The sequence below is a fragment of the Trichoderma atroviride genome, chromosome 6 (genome assembly GCF_020647795.1).
Source record: "Trichoderma atroviride chromosome 6, complete sequence".
NCBI classification, from domain to species: Eukaryota; Fungi; Ascomycota; class Sordariomycetes; order Hypocreales; family Hypocreaceae; genus Trichoderma; species Trichoderma atroviride.
Window position 1 is genome coordinate 3,448,938 of NC_089405.1, and position 18,005 is coordinate 3,466,942.

At 44.9% G+C, this 18,005-nt stretch overlaps 6 protein-coding genes across 6 annotated transcripts; 1 reads left to right on the plus strand and 5 right to left on the minus strand.

The window, feature by feature from the left end:
* The first annotated feature begins 1,172 nt into the window (after nucleotides 1-1,172).
* TrAtP1_011751 (uncharacterized protein) lies at nucleotides 1,173-2,196 on the plus strand. Its single transcript, XM_014083474.2, has one exon. The coding sequence runs from the start codon at nucleotides 1,278-1,280 to the stop codon at nucleotides 2,118-2,120; it is 843 nt and encodes a 280-aa protein (XP_013938949.2). The 5' UTR covers nucleotides 1,173-1,277; the 3' UTR covers nucleotides 2,121-2,196.
* Nucleotides 2,197-2,287: 91 nt separating this feature from the next.
* TrAtP1_011752 (uncharacterized protein) lies at nucleotides 2,288-3,104 on the minus strand. Its single transcript, XM_014083276.2, has 2 exons — nucleotides 3,028-3,104; nucleotides 2,288-2,976 (listed from the first exon to the last, which is right to left on the minus strand). The coding sequence occupies exons 1-2, from the start codon at nucleotides 3,065-3,067 to the stop codon at nucleotides 2,453-2,455; spliced, it is 564 nt and encodes a 187-aa protein (XP_013938751.2). The 5' UTR covers nucleotides 3,068-3,104; the 3' UTR covers nucleotides 2,288-2,452.
* Nucleotides 3,105-3,602: 498 nt separating this feature from the next.
* On the minus strand, nucleotides 3,603-4,108 carry TrAtP1_011753 (uncharacterized protein; the record flags this gene model as incomplete). The annotated part of the gene is made up of 2 exons (XM_014084829.2): nucleotides 3,603-3,962; nucleotides 4,037-4,108. 2 exons carry the CDS (start codon nucleotides 4,106-4,108, stop codon nucleotides 3,603-3,605), a joined length of 432 nt encoding a protein of 143 aa, XP_013940304.2.
* An 818-nt stretch (nucleotides 4,109-4,926) lies between these two features.
* TrAtP1_011754 (uncharacterized protein) lies at nucleotides 4,927-6,603 on the minus strand (the record flags this gene model as incomplete). Its single annotated transcript, XM_014083476.2, has 1 exon — nucleotides 4,927-6,603. The coding sequence occupies one exon, from the start codon at nucleotides 6,601-6,603 to the stop codon at nucleotides 4,927-4,929; it is 1,677 nt and encodes a 558-aa protein (XP_013938951.2).
* A 3,780-nt stretch (nucleotides 6,604-10,383) lies between these two features.
* Nucleotides 10,384-15,064, minus strand: TrAtP1_011755 (uncharacterized protein). The gene is made up of 2 exons (XM_066115244.1): nucleotides 13,874-15,064; nucleotides 10,384-13,814 (listed from the first exon to the last, which is right to left on the minus strand). The coding sequence occupies exons 1-2, from the start codon at nucleotides 14,892-14,894 to the stop codon at nucleotides 10,459-10,461; spliced, it is 4,377 nt and encodes a 1,458-aa protein (XP_065971342.1). The 5' UTR covers nucleotides 14,895-15,064; the 3' UTR covers nucleotides 10,384-10,458.
* A 1,626-nt stretch (nucleotides 15,065-16,690) lies between these two features.
* TrAtP1_011756 (uncharacterized protein) lies at nucleotides 16,691-17,809 on the minus strand (the record flags this gene model as incomplete). Its single annotated transcript, XM_066115245.1, has 2 exons — nucleotides 16,691-16,926; nucleotides 17,779-17,809. The coding sequence occupies 2 exons, from the start codon at nucleotides 17,807-17,809 to the stop codon at nucleotides 16,691-16,693; spliced, it is 267 nt and encodes an 88-aa protein (XP_065971343.1).
* Between the last annotated feature and the right edge of the window lie 196 nt (nucleotides 17,810-18,005).

Genomic DNA, 18,005 nt, shown 5'->3' on the forward strand with positions numbered 1-18,005 from the left:
TTTGCGATAAAGCATATGCAGGAGCAAATACGAGATTCAGAATCATCTTATTCGGATGTTGCTTCGAAATACGGCATGCTGCATATCTAATCCATCCAATGGCAGCAGTTTTGAAGCGAAAGTACTCAAGATGAGATCCAATCAATGATTTTGATCGACGTAGTGGGCGTTCATGCTTAGTCATTGAATAAGTCCCACCTGAAAGAGCATCATTCTGTAAATGGCAATTGGCATTGTTTCTATTCTGGGGCCAGTAAGAGGAAGTTCAGCTGGCACAACGTCGATATCATTGTGTGTCGGTGATATTGAAAGTATTTCAGATGCCTTTATTCAAGCTTAATGCCATAGCAATGACTTTTGAACTCTTTGCCCAGCTTGTGCTTCGGTCTTTCATTGAGTGCTCTATTATATCGACTCGAGCTCTGAGCGCTGTTCTAGCTCGAAATAGGCTACCTAATTGACAAACCGTGAAATTCACCATCAATAGGCATCACGCACGACAGTCGTAGCTACTCTAACATTACAAGATTCATGAATTTATCCGTTGAGAATTCAAGATAATTATAGACATTTCAGATTTGGCTACCAATTTCGGCAGCTATTCGTCATTTCCGTTAGTACGTTGCAGCTCAAAATGTACGAATCTTTAACGGTTAATGCTCAGCAATAGTTGCCATATTCGGCAATGGAACAAGCATCAGATGTGTAATTATGCTATTCCCAACATATTAAATGCAGTTGTTATTCGCTATTCCCCAATAACTAAAGCATCACGACCGGATCATCCGGATTGGCTTTCAACCACGCCTTACTGCGCTAACAACGAGTCACCATCGTGAGCTACTTGTCTTATGCGTTGCTGCATCGATTTGTATCCCATTTCGCAGTTTATCCAAATCTTGCGTGTACCAGTAATTTCTATTTCACGTGTCTGTATACATCACTGTAGAAGACACCATAGCGAATTAAGCCCAGGGTTGTCTGCATCCATTGGGCAAATCGCATTAAATGCTTGCATGGTGAGCCTAGCGGTTGGATCGCCAAAGTCGCTTCTCCATGTCCGCTAGTGATGGTGGCATGGTGGGGTAATAGTTCAGTGTGTTGCTGTCGATATTGGTTCTGCGTGGAACATGTGCTGTACGCTACGTCAATCCATACCTATGTACTCTCAATTTAGATTTCACAGTATATATATAGCTGGTACTTCATCTCCTATTTTGTTAATTTAATATCCTTTTCTCTATTGCTTCTAATTTGACCTGAATCTTAAATGCAAAATGGCTTCCACCAACCAATTGGCTCAGACCCTCAAGGCCCTTCATAAGCCTGGGTCTCCTCTCGTTCTATCCAACGTCTGGGACGTCACTTCTCTAAATGCCATTGTTTCTTTAAACTCAGAGTCTTCTAAACCCGTCAAAGCACTAGCGACAGCATCTTTCGCGATTGCTGCTACACTGGGAATTAAAGATGAAGAGCTTTCTATGGTGCAAAACCTCGAACTCATCTCCAAGATTGCTCCCCTCGCTGAGCAAGCAGGCCTTCCTCTTTCAGTAGATATTCAAGATGGATACGGCGACCTAATCACAGCGGTTGTCACTGCAGTTGTCGAATACGGAGCTGCCGGCGCCAATATCGAGGATAGCATTCCTTCTGCCGGGTTTGAGAAGGGCATCTCAGGCTCCTTATACACACTCGAGGATCAAGTGGAACGACTCAAGCGCGCTCTTGATGCCGCCAAAAAGGCTGGTGCTCCAGATTTTGTCCTCAATGCTCGATGCGACGCCTTTCGCCTCTTGCCAACTCCCGGTTTGACATACGAAATCAGACTCGCAGAAGCCATCAAGCGCGGCAAAGCATTTCTGGAGGCTGGGGCGACCACAGTTTTCTACTGGGGCGGTGCGGGCCAGGGTCTAACCAGTGAAACTGTTAAGACGTTGGTCAAGGAGTTGGACGGCAAAGTCGCGGTTGTCATGTCTGGAGCACCTGGTTCCCTCACCACAGCTGAATTGGCCAAAATGGGCGTCGCGAGAATCAGTGTAGGGCCCGGTCTTTATCTCGCAGCCATGAATGCCGTGAAAACTGTGGCATCGCGAATGTTCTTGGGGGGTGGGCTGGCCTAGGCGTCATATAGGCACTACTTGGCTGAAATATACATATACAGAAGGAATATCCTGTAAAAAAAGCTTTTTGTCATGGAAGCAATGAAAACAATTGAATGAATGAATGGATGGGTGAACGCCGGTTCATGGGTCCGATGCTACAAACTTGCTGCAAGCCCAAACTTTGACATTTGTCAAGTTATAGTTTTGTATATTGCACATTCGCAGCGCCGTTACTGAGCAATTTAAAGTAAGAGATGTAAGAGCACAGACTGGCTACTGGTTTTATACACACGAGTACTTGCAATTATTAAATACCATAGCGTTGACAATCTGCTTATAACTGCGCACCATCAGATACCTGCACTGTGAAGCTCGGGACATGCGCCGGACTCCTTCCCTCTAGCGGCCAGCTCTCGTATACAGGCCTTATCAACTTTCAAGACGGTCCAGTCATTCATTCGCTTTGCCCCTAGTTTCTCATAGAATCTCAGTGCTTTCTCATTGTCCAAAAGGCAAACCCAGTCCATCTTAACACAACCTGCTGCTTCCGCCGCAGACGCCATCGTTTCAATTAGTATCTGAGCATATCCATGGCGCCGATATTCAGGCACAACGTATAACTCTTCCAAGCACACACCAGGAGCAGCCGTCCAGGTCGAATAATTATGGAAATAAATCAGCAATCCAGCAGGCTGTTGACTAGGAGAAAATATGAGCAACGCCCATGCAAACCGACCAGCTGTTTGTGACACTGGATCTGAAGGTGGTCCAAAGTGCAGTGTCTTGGCGAGCCTATCCTCGGTTGCGGCTATCTTAGTTCCGGGAGCTTGCTCTTCTGCTGCAGACTGGATAAACTGCAGAATCAGGGAAACATCTAAAAACATTAGCCCCGGGAGTTTTTTTTGTGACAAAAATGTGCGACTACCTTTAAGACGGGCATACCGGACTGACGGGGACAGAGACATGGTAGTACGCAGCCTTTGCAATCAGGAACTCTGTGAAAAAGAATCATTAAAAATATCATTGAGAATAACACTATGAAGAAATATATAGCTGTATCGACGATTGCTCGATCCATTGGTAGTTTCTACTAGCCTAGGGTGCGATAAGGTCAAATACGCCCTGCCATTTGACAAGTACATGCATCTACAGTGTGGAGACCTGATATAGTATAACCGCGGAAGAGAATGCTCAGCTTCAGCCACATATCTATGGGGACGACCATTGAACTGCTAGGCCAAAGTGTAGCTACGCAAGTGTGTTTATGTACGGGATATTATAATAATCTAGCCGTTGCAAGGCATTAAAAAATACTGTTGTCTATTTTTGGGCGTAGTCAGTCACACGCGGCTTGATTTACAGTTCACGATGCTGTTTTTCTCACTGGAACCGCCATATTTTTCTTCTCCTCTCTTCATTCTATCATAGGGTACCCCCAAAAACAAGTGTGCAAAGCGCCAACGCTGTGTGCCATACGATTGCTCTGAGAAGGACAGCCAACTAAGCGGCCTTCTGGCTTGGGCCGGCCCTCTGACTTGCGCCGGCTATAGGCTGCACCCACTCTATCCTGGACCGCGTAAAAGCCTCGGCATCAATTCCCGCAGTCGAAATAATCTTGTCGCTGTCATCCAAAGTCCCGGCTTTGAGCACTTTATTGGGGCCAGAGCTGGGAGACTCGCGCCACATCATACTCCCGCAGTCGCCGCAGAAGTAGCTGACGATGGTGGCTCCGGAGTCAGCGACTTTGCTAAACACCTTTGGCGTACCGGCAGTTACTCGGAATGCTGCGTCGGGGATGAGATAGTTGACGCTGTAGCTGCTGCCACTGATCTTGCGGCAATCGTTGCAGTGACAGAGAACCTGTGATGGGGCCCCAAGGCAACCTCAGTTTAGCTGTTTGCATGCTTCTGGGCGGGTATAAATAGAATACTGACCTTTGCTACCGGCTCTGCATCGTACGTATAGCGAACTTGGCCACAAAGGCAGCCGCCGCTGTGAGCAACCATTTCTTCGGCTGGGGGTTTGAGTGCGGACTGCTTCTTGCGCCAGCTGGACCAGTGAAGCGAACTTGAGGGCGTATAATAGAGAGGAACGTATGTAATATCGGCGTTTTCTGTGGCCTTGAAAAAACTCTCGTTGTAAATAGGAAGGTAGGCCTGCTAATGTGTAAAGACGATGGTGTCCGTGATTTTATATGCGCTTACGACTCAACTTATCTGGAGCACGAGGAAATACATTATTCCCTTGTTTTTGACGCCAATGGAACTAAACTGATCGGCAGCAAGGTTACATTTAAACAACAGAGTAGCATTTAGGGCGTATGAGTGTTATCAAAGAGCGTATCCCCGCTCTCCTCTTCTACGTGTACTTGCGGGGTCGAATATACCGGTGACGAGGGATGTGTTAACCGGTCCAACGCAGCGAAAAATTTGGAATATTCTAGCTTATGAAGTGCAAAATGCTGAGAGAATTTGGCAGGGCTGCATCGCAGTGATATAGATGAGTCTAGGTTGGGTCTAGAATTGCATCCCAGGGAGCTTTCATCGAGCTGGCATGAACAGAACACATCAGCAGACTTACAATACGAGAAAATTGAGACATCTGATTGGTGTAGATAAGGAAGGACATAAAAAAATATCTCAGGCAATGCGATTTTCTGCAGAGTACAAATATTGCTATCAAGTGGTGAGATCGAATTGAACAGCTATTGAGTTGCTATACTGAGAAGCTGGAGTCAAAATCTCGCCAGGCCTTCAAAACGCAAATAAAGCAATGTTTACTGCATCATGTGCATACAGCTTCATCGATAACCCACCCACCAAATTTATTGTAACTCCAGAGCGTACTGCAGCTTTTGCAAGGCCCCAAACAGATCATTATCGTGATGCTTCCTGGCCACTATCTGCAATCCAATAGGAGCGCCTTCAAAATCACCCTCTTCCCACAGCTTTCGCACATGCTTATCCTGTTCATTAAGTGGTGGGGGAGTGTCCGCTGCATAGCCTTCAGTACCTTTCGCTCCAGTTCTGACAGGCGTAGGGAAAACAACGCCAGGGCAATCGACATAATTCCAGAAACACGTGTAGTTCCAATAAAATGCCGTTTCGTGCTCACAGGCCGGACCAACAGAGGCGGGACAGATAATGAAGTCAACATCCTGAGACTCCCAGTGGCGCGCAAAGTCAGACCTAAAATTATCACGGGCGACATGTTGCTGCAAAATCTCCATTGGCTTGAGTTCAACTCCATCAATGTCCTTCAACTCCCATTGAGTCAAAGGAAGCATTGGCTCGCCTGAGGCAGCTAGAACCTCTCTTACACCTTTGCCGCCATCTGGCCAAAGCGCAAGATGCATGTTCTTAAGTGCTGTAGCTACTTCGTATGGCTCAAAAGATTTGACAGAAAAGGCATTTGTGGCCTTTAATTTCTCCGCTGCCCAGTTCAAAGCTCGGGTGACTGGCGGTTGTGGAATGATAAGGCCATCATTCATCATGATACCAATCTTCAGCGGCGAGGTCTTTGGTGCTGTGTTGAGGCCCATCCATGGAATGGGAATGAGCCTTGGATCTGATAAATGTGGTTTAGATGAGAGAGCAACTGAAGTAAGGAGATCCAAGTCTCTCAAAGATGTGCCCATTGGGCCTATTGAGGCCAGAATACTGAGTTCCGCCAAGGCTCCCATCGGCAGAATATCCTTCCTCGGGAGAGTATACGAGGTTGGTTTGAAGCCATAGATGCCACAGAAACTGGAAGGGACTCGAATGCTTCCACCAATGTCGGTTCCAAGGCCGAGAACGGATCCTCGCATGGCCAGTAAGGCCCCCTCTCCTCCTGTAGATCCTCCCGACGATAAACCGGTATTGTAAGGGTTCAACGTGCGCCCGTAGAAAGAAGTGCTCTCAATATGCATTATTGCTTGGGGTTGGTTGGTCTTGCAATAGAAAACTGCTCCTGCATTTCTCAATATGGATACGATCTGGCAGTCTTCCTTGTCTTTGAACCTTGCCACCAGGAAGCCTAAGCTTGACCAATGCCCAGCTACAGGAAAGATGTCTTTGACGCTGATGGGAACTCCATGGAGAGGTCCAACTGTCTTTCCTGTGGATTGCAAGTATTCGTCCAAGTATTTGGCTCGCTCAATAGCCTCGTCCATGAACCATTCCGTAAGACAAGAGGTCAGCTGGTGTGCTATAATCGCTCTCTTGGCGAATGCCGTTGCAACAGCCACTGAAGTCAGCTTCTTCTCTCTGATGAGTGCTGCTAGAGCAGTAGCGTCGTATTTTTCAGTGATATCAATTTCTTCCGGCGACAAAATGCCACATTGTCGAGGGATGTCGGTGAGATTTCTGGGGGCATTGTTTACCAGATCTGGAGATAGTCGAAGTTCCTCTGGCACCTTGGTAGCGAACTCTTCAAGCAAAGTTCTTCGCGACGCCTCGTATTCTGGTGGCCCAGAGGGCAATTCCATTACTTGGACAACAGGAAGCGTCTTTAAAGACATGATGTATGACGAGAATTCTCGAAGAGAATATGACTGCTGTTACTTTTGAGTCAGACCTCCCAAGGCAAGCAACAGGTGATAGGGCAGGTATTCAATTCCTTAAATACCCGTTAGTTTTGTTGGTAACGAACAGTGCTTAGCGCTTGTGGATCTAAACTTCGCTTTATTGAAAGAACTCAACATGCTGTGTTTGGCTTGTTGAAAAGTCTACTTCGTGTTGTTCCACTTGGTGAAAACAGGATTGTTACTAATGTACAACCACGATCCTACGCTTTTTAATCTCACATATGGAGCGGGGAATGTTACATCATCACAAAGGTATCCACGCCCCTCCTAGGAGGATTGACAGCATGCTCAAAGGAAAATACAAGTAAATGCAAATTTGCCTCGGCTGGCAAATAAGAGTGGAGTGTAAACTACGGTTTGGCGCAATCCCCAGCTTTTACGAACTTTATAATGCTGACACCGCTGAAATATTGAAGTAGACTGTGTGAAAGAACTATTTACGAAATGAGAGAATTATGAAGAAAACTAATTTTGAGATATAGTGCCACCGAATATTTTATAGAACCATATTCGAAACACAGATACGTCTACTCGGCTATACATGAACGATGGATGCTTTTATAGCGGCATAACGAATAGTATGCCAAATTTAAGTAGCTTACTGATACAAAATTTGTAACTAGCCGTGATATATAGAAACGAACCGACGAGAGTCGTACATTTGGCCCGATATTACCAGGAAGGTATCGGAGCTTATAACGTAACGGATGATTATCACCGTCTTGGCGTCCCGTGTTACTCTTTCGGCGACTTATCTGGAGTCGACATAATATGGCAGACTTCACGGCTATGTGGATCCCGCGAGATTTAACATTAGCCTCATTTCTTAATTTGATAGTCTAAAAGGTCTAGAAAGCATTCACATAGTTGCGCTGGTTTAAGAAATTGATACAATTAAAACACCAATAGCGGTCTTGTTCCGCTAATACGAAATATTACGCGCATTTTTTAGTCATCAGACGCATTTGTCAGTCGAGAATACATTGATAATGTTGTTTGTAATCAATGTGTTAGTAAGACTCAAGTTATAGGTCCATTTTCTGACCGAAAAGAGCATGTGGAGTATTATAGCTTCGTTTTCTCCAACACAGCAATAGGAAAGAATAGGTACTAATGAATAACTACAATTCTATGTTTTTCAATCTTATATAGAGCAAGCGGGGAATATCACATAGATTAATTATAGGAACTACAAAACATGATACGTGTTGAAGAATAAGATAAAAATCACAATAGTATATTTATTGTAAACGAGCGATATAGAGGCCTAAAATAAAGTTGAATTGCGATATGTAAGATGTTGAATGTTACATAATGCTAGCATAAACTATAGTAAATGAGTCTCCAATGTAGTGACATTATTTTTAAAGGTTGAAGCAATACTTACAATTGCATTTGAAAAGAGCTGGAAGCAACTCGCGAACTGCTGAAGCTGGACATCTAGCTTATGCCGTTCCATTCAACGAACCATACATTTGAACCTCCTTGAAGTCGATAGTAATACGGCCTTCAGCATTGATGATATCAAATGATGCGGTAGGTGGACCAGCTAGAAGGGTGCAGCAGCCGCCACAAGCATTACTTGGGAAAACCTGTCGGCCGTCGCTGGGGTTACAATTAGTGTTGCTACTACCTCCAGCATAGACCTCAAGCTCCTCGCCGGCATTGGATTCGAAAATAAATGACATGGGCCTTTGGCCTTCAGCAATGGTACTGCAACTCCGGTTGCCCATTCCGGTAAATTCAAATATAATACCGCCATCAGGGCAGTCCGTGTTTTCAGGAAAGGAAATAAAATTCCAACTGCTTGAAACAGGCTGTGAAATAGAAAAGACTGCAATAATGGCCGACAAGACTGTAATTTGCAACATATTGAGTTTGATAGTTGAATTGTAGAGAGTTTGTAAGTTGGAGCTGGAATGGAGCGGACTGTTGATATGAAAGCCTAGATATGATTGTAGCGTAGGAACTATATCTTATATACCTAAAGACAAAGGAACTCCCTTTTGGTTTATACCTACTAAAGGTAGTATATACCTACTATGTCTGTTGCTTCCATTTCGAGTAACTAGACTACTAGACCACCTTTACGGCCGTAGTAAAAGCTCACTCGCTCTCAATGTACTTCACCAGGGTATCAAGATGGTTGCAAGCTTACATGAAAATATCACGCTTACTTCTAGGCTATTGATAGCTTGATTATTGCAAATAGTTGAGTGTTGTGTGATATAAAGAGCATATATTATCATCTCGCGTTCAAGCCCTTCCACTTCAAATGCACTGTGTTCGACGGGTCCCGGCTCTGAGCGCGCTGTGTTTCACGGGCGTGCGCGCGCACATATTGGAATCAGCTGTTTTCAAGTGATTCATCAATATGAAGAAAGAAATTACTCGGTGTTAAAGAGCAGCGCTTATACATGTGTGTGTAACGCTAGAGTTAATACGGCAGTGCCAGATGGTGGCCTGATGTAATGGAGGGAATTCTTCCTTTAGGTTAGTTATAAGAATGTTGTTACCCGAATTGCAATACAGTGTGTGGAGCCAAGGATATACAACCCAATAGTATTTTCTGAAATATATCTTGAATATGCGGGATAGCCTTCTTGGTAATAAAAGCCTTGGTTAATTACGTAAATAAGCAGCGAATTTAGTAAGTTAGTCTTTGGTAATATTACACAGTATAAGTCTATTATTACCTCAAAATCTGGTTGTGTGCGCTGCCACTAGCGATGTAGTATTTCCTTTGACATCTTGTACCTAAAATGGGTAATAGAACATATCTTAGTACGCAAATTTTCCAATTCGTCTAACAGCCACCTTTGGGGAAAACACCAAGCTCCTGTTTACGTGTTGTAGATATGAAAATGCTTGGGCTACTATCTGATTAATGACTGGTTGCCTATTTTACATAATAGCCATTGTGAAGTATTCCAGGCTCCTCCTAGCAATAAAAAGAAATGCCAGAACTATTATCAAGTGCCTAGTATATAGTAATACATTGCGTATCATATGGGGCTTTAGTCGGTACTTTATTCGGCTATTCATAAAATGGTAGATGAGTGGGTAACAGAAGACAAGGAAGCTATCAGCAGTTATATTATGACTTGGCAAGGATACAGTTCCTGGGTTTTTGATATATGAGTTGTAAGAATGATATACGACACCAATGATGAAGAACTGGAGCAACGTATTCATAATTGCGGGCGTAAAATAAGAACTTGTATTATTAAACAATTAGAATCAGTGCAAGCAAAATGAATGCAAAATGAATCATGAGTGTCAAATTGTTAACAAGTCGGAAATGCATCTTTTGAAATGGCTCACACACATACAAACACATCCACGGAAACCTAGCTTGTCACACCACATTTATGACCACAGGGCGAGAAAAAACCTACGGTCTCATTCGATCTAGCCGGCACGGCCTCCGGCCCTCAAGAACCAAGTCGCTGCTGCAACTACGGCTGTGGGGACACATTGAAAACCATGTAGTCACACACGGAGCTGGTGGTGTCCTCGGCGGACGGCACAATAATCGTATGAAAAGTTTTTCCATATAGTGAGATGAAGTTCATGAATGGCGTTTCTTTTACTTAGCGGATAATAGTACGTAGCATACTAGGAGATAGGAAGCTTCAGCAGACATGTCTAGACACTTGTTAGGATAAGAAAGAAACCATGAGACGAAAAAAGGCTCTCCTTTACACCACAAGAAACAGCAGAGATTATTTTCATCAATTACACTATCTTAGCTACTATCCAGCAAAGATGTTGTCGACATCAAAGCATCTAGTGATCGCAAGACTTCGAGTAAGGCATATCCAAACGCTCTTTAGAAGTAGTCCCTCCGAGACCAATTGAGCTAGGATCTGCGCCTCGCTCAACTAGAAACTCGGTAATGAAATGATTACCCATTTGAAAAGACATATTCAGCGCTGTCCGGCCTTTATCATCCACAACGCTAAAATCTGCTCCTTTTTCAATAAGCAGCTGTGTAACTTTGTTTTCGTTCATGCGAATAGCAAATTGAAGTGGTGTGTCTCCGTATATATCCTTTACATTGACATCTGCCCCTTCTTCGATAAGCAGCCGCGCAATATTGTAATTCATCCTGTAGACCGCAAGAAACAGTGATGTTCTACCACTTCCGTCCTTAACATTAACGTCTGCGCCTTTCTCAATAAGTAGCCGTATGATATTGTCATCCTTTTGCTGCTGCAAAGCGTATAGCAGCGGCATTCGGCCGTAATCATCCTCAACATTGATATCTTTGCTTTGTCCAATAAGCAGCTGTATAATATCATCATTGCTTCCCCAATCTAGAGCGTATAGCAGCGGTGTTTGGTTGTATTTTGTTAAGGCGTTTGTATCTGCGCCTTTTTCGATAAGCAGCTGTATAATGTTTCTATTTCCCTGCTTAATAGCAAGTATTAATGGCGTTTGATCGCTGCTATCCGTTGCGTTGATGTCTGCCCCCTTTTCAATAAGTAGCTGAATAAGTTCTTTATTTTCTTGCTTAAAAGCAAGTACTAACGGCGTCTGGCCGCTGTTATCCTTAGCGTTTATATCTGCGCCTCTCTCAATAAGCAGCTGTATAAACTCTGTAGTAGTTTCCAGTTTAATAGCCAGTGGTATCAATAGTGTATAATTAATGTTGTCCTTAGCATTGAAATTTGCGTCTTTCTCAACAAGTAGCTGTATAATTTCTTTTGCTTCTTGTTTGGTATGTTGAAAAGAGTTCTGAATAGCATTTATCAAGGATGTCTTGCCGTAGTCATTCTTAGCGTTAATATCTGCGCCTTTCTGAATAAGTAGTTGTATGATATCTTTCTGAATCCCGTCCCTTGCAGCATATAACAAGGGCGTGTCACCGCTAACATCCTTAGCATTAACATCTGCCCCTTTTTGAATAAGTAGTTGTATAATATCTTTCTTGACTCCTTTTTTCATAGCATGGAGTAAGGACTGATTGCCTATGCTAGACTTGGCGTCAACATCTGCGCCTTTATCAAGTAGCAGCGACACAAGATTGTAATTTGCCTCAATCAAAGCGCATATCAGCGGCGTATAGCCGTGAACTTCCGAGATGTTGATATCTGCGCATTTCTCAATAAGCATTTCTGCCATTGTATCGTTGTGTTTTTGTATAGCTATGATCAATGCGGTGGCGTGGGGTGAGCGTGTGTCCTTCAAGTTGACATCTGTGCCTCTCTCAATCAGTAGCTTTGTAATACTAGTGTGACCTTTCTCCACAGCTATCAAGAGTGGTGGTCTAGTATTGTGATTCTTCATATTCACATCTGCGCCTCTTTCGATAAGCCACTCAACGACAGGCTTATAGCCGTTTTGAACTGCCCATGTAAATGACTGCTCATCTTTGTAAACCGAGTCGTATCTCATGTAGTCTAGAAAGCGAGAGGCATCGCATTCATTGGCAGGTGAAGCAGCTTGCCTTAGAAGAGCTTGAACGGCATCACCGTGTTTGTTAATCAATGCAGCGAAAATGGGATATCGGTACCTCTCGCCTAGAGCACAGCAGTTTGGGTCATGACGAAGCTGTGTTTGGATCAGAGCCGAAAATCCCTTGTCTGCCAAGATATAAAACAAACTCGCATTCGCTGTATAGCGCCGTACTTTATATCTTTCGAATAGGTTGTTCGAAATAATCCAATCTTCGAGTTCGAACTCAGCTAGAAAATTGTCTTGAAGCATGTTGCTTGCCGCAATATCGGCATGATATAGTACATTCTGAGTTGCATACTGGAGGAATGGCGCTCGGTTTGATAAAGATGCTCTGAGTTCTTTCACCTCTTCATTCCCCTCCCAAAGGACATCACCATCCAATAGGTGTGTAGCCCCAAGCTTAAAATATTTATAGCAGCACTGCTTGAGCTTGTCGTGACTCAACTGTTCGAAACCATTGCCGAATTCGGGCCACAATTCTTGGAGACCATTGTCTTTGATTAAAAAATCGCGTACGGATTCATGAATGAACTGAATAGTGTGTTGATTCGACTTGGTAACCTCTGCTAGTCCTTTTGAAGAACTGACAACAAATCGATCCATCATGTCGCTTGAAATTGAAGTCATGAGATAATCGAGAGTGAGCTCGTCCCCGCCTAATAATCCAGTCGAGACAGCGAAATAGAATTCTTCTCGTACTAACGGTCGTTTAGCGTATAGCATCCATTGAAGGCAGAGTAATAGATCTTCCATGTTTTCGTTATCGCGTGTAAGAATATCCTTAAACAAATCGCTGAGTCGATCAGGTATTTCTGCAAGTCTCTTCTTCACTGCGAACATGCGGCCTCGTGCAAACTCTTTGTTGAGGATATCTACAACTAAAACGACCCACATGAATACTCCAGCTGATTTTTGGAGAATTTGGGCTTGGACCTCTTTCACCAAAGGGCCAGGGTCGGCTCTAAGGTTTCCCTGTATGTATCTCTCCACGTCTTCTTGGTGGCCTTTTTGGTCTTCAAGCGTAAGCCTAATGCCTTTTCGAATAAAGATATAAGGATAGTGTCGGCTAGAAAAGCAAATTCGCAGTTCAATATTATCATGGACCGCTTGTTGCCCTAGGTCCTCGAGAAACTGCACCACCTCACGAGCTTGAAGCTCATCACATTCATCCAGGGCATCGATAAAGCAAGTAAGCGAGCGATTTCCGATCGTTGAAATTGCTTTTCGAAAAAGGATTTGAATCGCATCCGAGGAAGGGCAGCTGCCATTTTGTATAACAAAATTCGAATCCTCACAAACTTTCTGGAGATCAGGAAAACTTTTTAGAAGCTGAAGTAGCAAAGAGCGATACATTCCTGTTGGAGACCTCTCCAAAACGTCACCACGGGCATTGAAGAAGAACGAAATCACAGCATTCGTAGTGCTGAGTGTTTTTCTCACGCGTGTATAAACGTATTTCAGGATTGTCGATTTGCCAGCACCAGGCTTGCCACTCAACCATAAGAAACCATGATGCTCACTAAGCTTTGCTGAGTCAATCCAGGCGAGATACTCAGGGCTTTGAAGAAACCATTTGCATGTTGCTGTATAGGCAGCTTTGATGTTTGATTGGCGAGAATCGATTTGTTCGAAATTCAGACTGCCTAAAAACTGTTGCCACCAATCTTTCAAAGGCCCTTCATCTGTTATGTCACTGTTAGCGATGACACCGTAGGATAAGGAGAAACCCAGCATAGCCTACCAGCCCTGGACTCAACAGCTTGCACTGCCATTTTCGTTGCCTCTTTAGTGGTCGGTATGGTATTCAGAAACTCTTTGGCATATGCCGCCGCTGTTGCTGCTGCGTATTCTTGCCACTGTTTATTCTTGTGCGAGTCTGAATAATCGCAAATTCCCCGGATTATTAAATACGGGAAATTCATCAAGCCAGCTGCCTCCATCTCAAAACATGCAACCTGAAGTTCTCGAGCGATCTTATCTCGCGTGATCCCGTGCTTCATGACCTGATTGCTGGATGCAATGGCCTCGTAGTGGATTTTCGGGCGGAGGTTTGTTCTTGGAAGACGATGCACCAGCATAGACGCATCGCATTCATCGCAGCTGGCTGCAGCAGAATCGTGTTCAAAATCGGCCTGAAAAAGTCGATCTTGGACGTTCGGACGAGCATATGTGGCCATCTCGGGATACTTGTTATACATCTCTTGAAGAATATCGGGCACCGTAGTGGGTGTCACTTCGTGAATCGCGCGAACTTTTGCGACGTAAGCCAATAATTTCGGCGGAGGGATGGTCGGAATCCCCGTCCGCTCAATTTGGCCGTCGCCGACAATTTTACCAAGATCGTATTGCATCACACGGCTGCCAACCACAATATCGCCAAGTCGAAGATCCAACTTGCCCGGGGCGCCACCTCCGATTCCCACCATTAGATGTATTTCGATAGATGGGAAGCTCCTTTCTATATTGCTCGCAACAGTAGCAGCATTATTCGTCCCATAGTGGCCGGCGGGCAAGCTTGCTATAACGATATTATGATGTCCAATACTACCCAGTGTATATGTATTGATATCGTTCCGTGCCTGGGGCAAGTCGTCATGGATGCAGTCCAACATGGCACGCGCAGCTGCAGTTTCGATATGAAGTGCACAGATCCAGCTGACGGTGTAGTCTCCAGGCTGATATCGAAACTTTTTTTGTCGCTTAACAGTGTCAGACAATCGATCGGTTTCATCTTCGCTTCGAAGTCTCGTTCGATTATTCATTGTGAGGAATGTTTGTTTTGACTTGCACGCAAGACGTGCAACAGCTGTAGCACAAAAAAGTGCGTTATCGTGATACTGTCGGGGTATGACAATGACAGGACGAGGCTTCGGCTGTTTCCTCGAAATCGGAGAGATTGGCTTGCCGTACTTGAATTTTTATCTGTTCGTTGGTGACAGTTCGAGAAAATAAAATTCAGCACTGAGAAGTACCCAAATAAGACGATTAGGCCGCGATCAGGCTTTCGCAAGGCAGACAACGTCCTGTACATGTGCATATAGTACTTACCGCTTTCATGTGAGGCGCAGTGTTACACCAGGCGAAGCCGCCAAATAGACACATGGCACGTGTAACTTCCTCGAGCGAAAACGATGTATTCAAATCGGAAGCCTAAACTAATTGCATAGGCACGTATATGTGAATATTTCAACCTGGTTACGATTAATATTGACATAGACATATAGTGACCAAGTGTCAGTCTCTTACTAAGGTACTGGCGATAGGACAGAGTAAGCCCAGTTCGTAGCAGATAGTAGCAGTAAAGAATTTATATCCGCAATATATATATATATATATAAAGAGCAATTAATGGCGAATATGGGAAAATACAGCTATACGAAGATAGCTAGAAGCATCAACAGTGCTTGAGAGCATAGGACATACGTATATTCTGGCTTTTGTACTTAACGATGATGACGTCCTCGCCAATTGCACAGAGAACTCCAGGAGGTACACCGCCAGCCTGATCGATGGAGCCTGATATCTATTTTGTGCATCTGTCTAAAAATTTGAGTTTCTATTTCTTCTCGATAATTCGAGGGAGAACCTTTGGATGAACCTTTTCGCGGAGTAAGCTAGGTGGACCCCGCGTTGAGTATAGACCATGCTTCAGCTTTCCCATGCCTCTTCTGACCACCAGTGGACAAGGGCATGCGCGTGAATGACAAACGCTGAGACAAGAAAAAAAGCGGCAATGCCAAATCATGCTTGATGGATCAAACTACTTACCTGGTGCCAAGCTTTATTGCAGTGACCTGCGCCGCTTGTCGTTGGCTGTGTACGAGTCCAAGTACTCGGATTGCTTTTCGATCACCAAAAGAATTATTTACGCTCTGTGTTTTGAGAAGCCCCTTTGTATTATGCCCGATGAACTCTATCTGTGCATTTTGTGAGATTGACGCAAGACAGGCAGATACAAATCCCCAGAGTCAATTGATCAGAAGCTCATTCCCCCCTTTTCCATCGTCCCACGTGGGAAGCACATCTCCAGCCCTTCCTGCGTCCCATGGGCAAAAATTATCCTTGTGCCCATCTGGTATCACCGTTGTAGTCCTGCAAACCGAGCGATAGTAGATGTAATAAGCCGCAAATGACATCGGGACAACGTTCGTCTGCAACTGCGGGCCGTTCCCAGCAAAAGCCCAAGATGGCCACGTAGTCGATAGACCTAAGAAATAGATGGGCTTCCGGTTTATCAACACTCCTGTCAGATATAAAATCCTCGGTGACTTAAGACGCCTTCTTGGCACACCCGAATGCTTCCCTAGATAATGCAGCAGCAGCACATAGAGTGGGTAGCAATATTCTCGTATCGAACTGGCCCTGCTCAAAAAGGTGTAGCAGTCGATATAAAATTGGACAACAACGTTTGGGTGCTTGTCTTGGGCATGCCGCATTCTCGAATCTGTAGCGTATCCGCCTAATGCTACATGCACACGCGCCTGCCTTTCTGCTGCCCACCGCCACACGTTTTCCGTGATGTACCAAGCAATTGTCGTCAAATACATTGATTGCATACCTACGCAGTAAGGGGGACACGTACGTCGATGGTATGAAGATTCGTCCTCTTCTCTTTCTCCTCTTCTTCCATCTGCTTGACGAGATGCCCATCTCTTCTCCGCAGCTCTTTCCAGGCCAAACTGGTCGTCATGACGCTTCCTGCCATGCTCGTGCCCAGTTCTCTTTCCTCCCCTTCCTCGTGATGTGAGTGCCTCAGGCTGGTCATGCCATTCACCGCGCTCGACATGCGCGTGCCTGCCTTTCTGTCAGCTCTTGCCATCTCTCCGTGCCGTAATTCTCGCTTAGCATATTTCGTTGTGAATACGTACTCTGTCGCATAAATATCCATTCTTTTCCTCTCCTCTCTTATTTTTCTTCTTCTTCTTTTTCTTCAGTAGTAATAGTATTGTCAAGAGGACAAGCCGGCTCATCACTGACGTTCAAGATGTCGGGATGGGGGTTGACATTGCCAAGGCCCTGCGTGAGGCGACTAACACCTTGGGATGATCAGCTACTTTGGTAAGTACTGCGGCACAATTTTTGATTTGTTTTCTCGTGCCCCTGGTATTACACTCCCTCCAGGTGGCGCGGCTTTTTTTTTTTTTTTTTTTCATTGCATTCAGCGGCTTGTCCGTTGATGCGAAGAAGAAAACATGCTGGCTTTGCCTCCTTTCCTCTTTGTCGCTTTTCGTCGTCCTCATCGCCCTCCTCCCCTATTGTTTTGTCGATGAACGCACGACCGGTCAACCAGCCATTCATCAACGCCCCGGGACCGCGGTGGTCCTTTGTACCAGGTATTTCCGGTGCGATATGGTCATGATGCAGTGGCAGGCTTGGGATGGATGTGGTGAAGGAGTTGGGACGGGACTGGTGGTCTGGATAGGGAGGGGAAAGGGGAGCATTTATTGTACCTACTTGTGGTCGGGGCTTATGCGTCAATACGAGGCATCAGGTAAACGACCAAGTGTGTGTTACCCCGCCGCCATGATTATACAAGTTGTTCGCGTATTCTCTGCACACGCCTCCAAAACTCTAGATTGCGCCTTGGCACCAACCCACTGTTTGCCTTATCTCCCAGATATCGTGTAGCCTTGGATCAAAATGTACGGGCAGATATCTCGGCCAAGTGTCCTCGCATAGAGTGAGGGCGATGTGGCTAAACTCTACACACAACACCGCACGTAGGCACCAGCAGCCTCCTGAAAGGGGCTTGGAAAAGCTATATAGTAATCGGCTCAATTGTAGATCGTAGAGTGTGTATCCCAAGTTTTATCAGCAGCGTCATGAGGCTTCTTTCGTCCTTCTAAAGATAAAAACGCCACTGGCCGAGAACG

What these genes read in the sequence shown, in the direction of transcription:
- TrAtP1_011751 (XM_014083474.2), top strand. Translation starts at nt 1,278, where the DNA reads ATGGCTTCCACCAACCAATTGGCTCAGACCCTCAAGGCCCTTCATAAG.
- TrAtP1_011752 (XM_014083276.2), bottom strand. Translation starts at nt 3,067, where the DNA reads ATGTCTCTGTCCCCGTCAGTCCGGTATGCCCGTCTTAAAG. An exon ending in CCGGTATGCCCGTCTTAAAG is followed by an intron (nt 2,977 to 3,027) that starts GTAGTCGCACAT and finishes TAATGTTTTTAG; the next exon opens with ATGTTTCCCTGATTCTGCAG.
- TrAtP1_011755 (XM_066115244.1), bottom strand. Translation starts at nt 14,894, where the DNA reads ATGAATAATCGAACGAGACTTCGAAGCGAAGATGAAACCGATCGATTG. An exon ending in AGCTGTTGAGTCCAGGGCTG is followed by an intron (nt 13,815 to 13,873) that starts GTAGGCTATGCT and finishes GTGACATAACAG; the next exon opens with ATGAAGGGCCTTTGAAAGAT.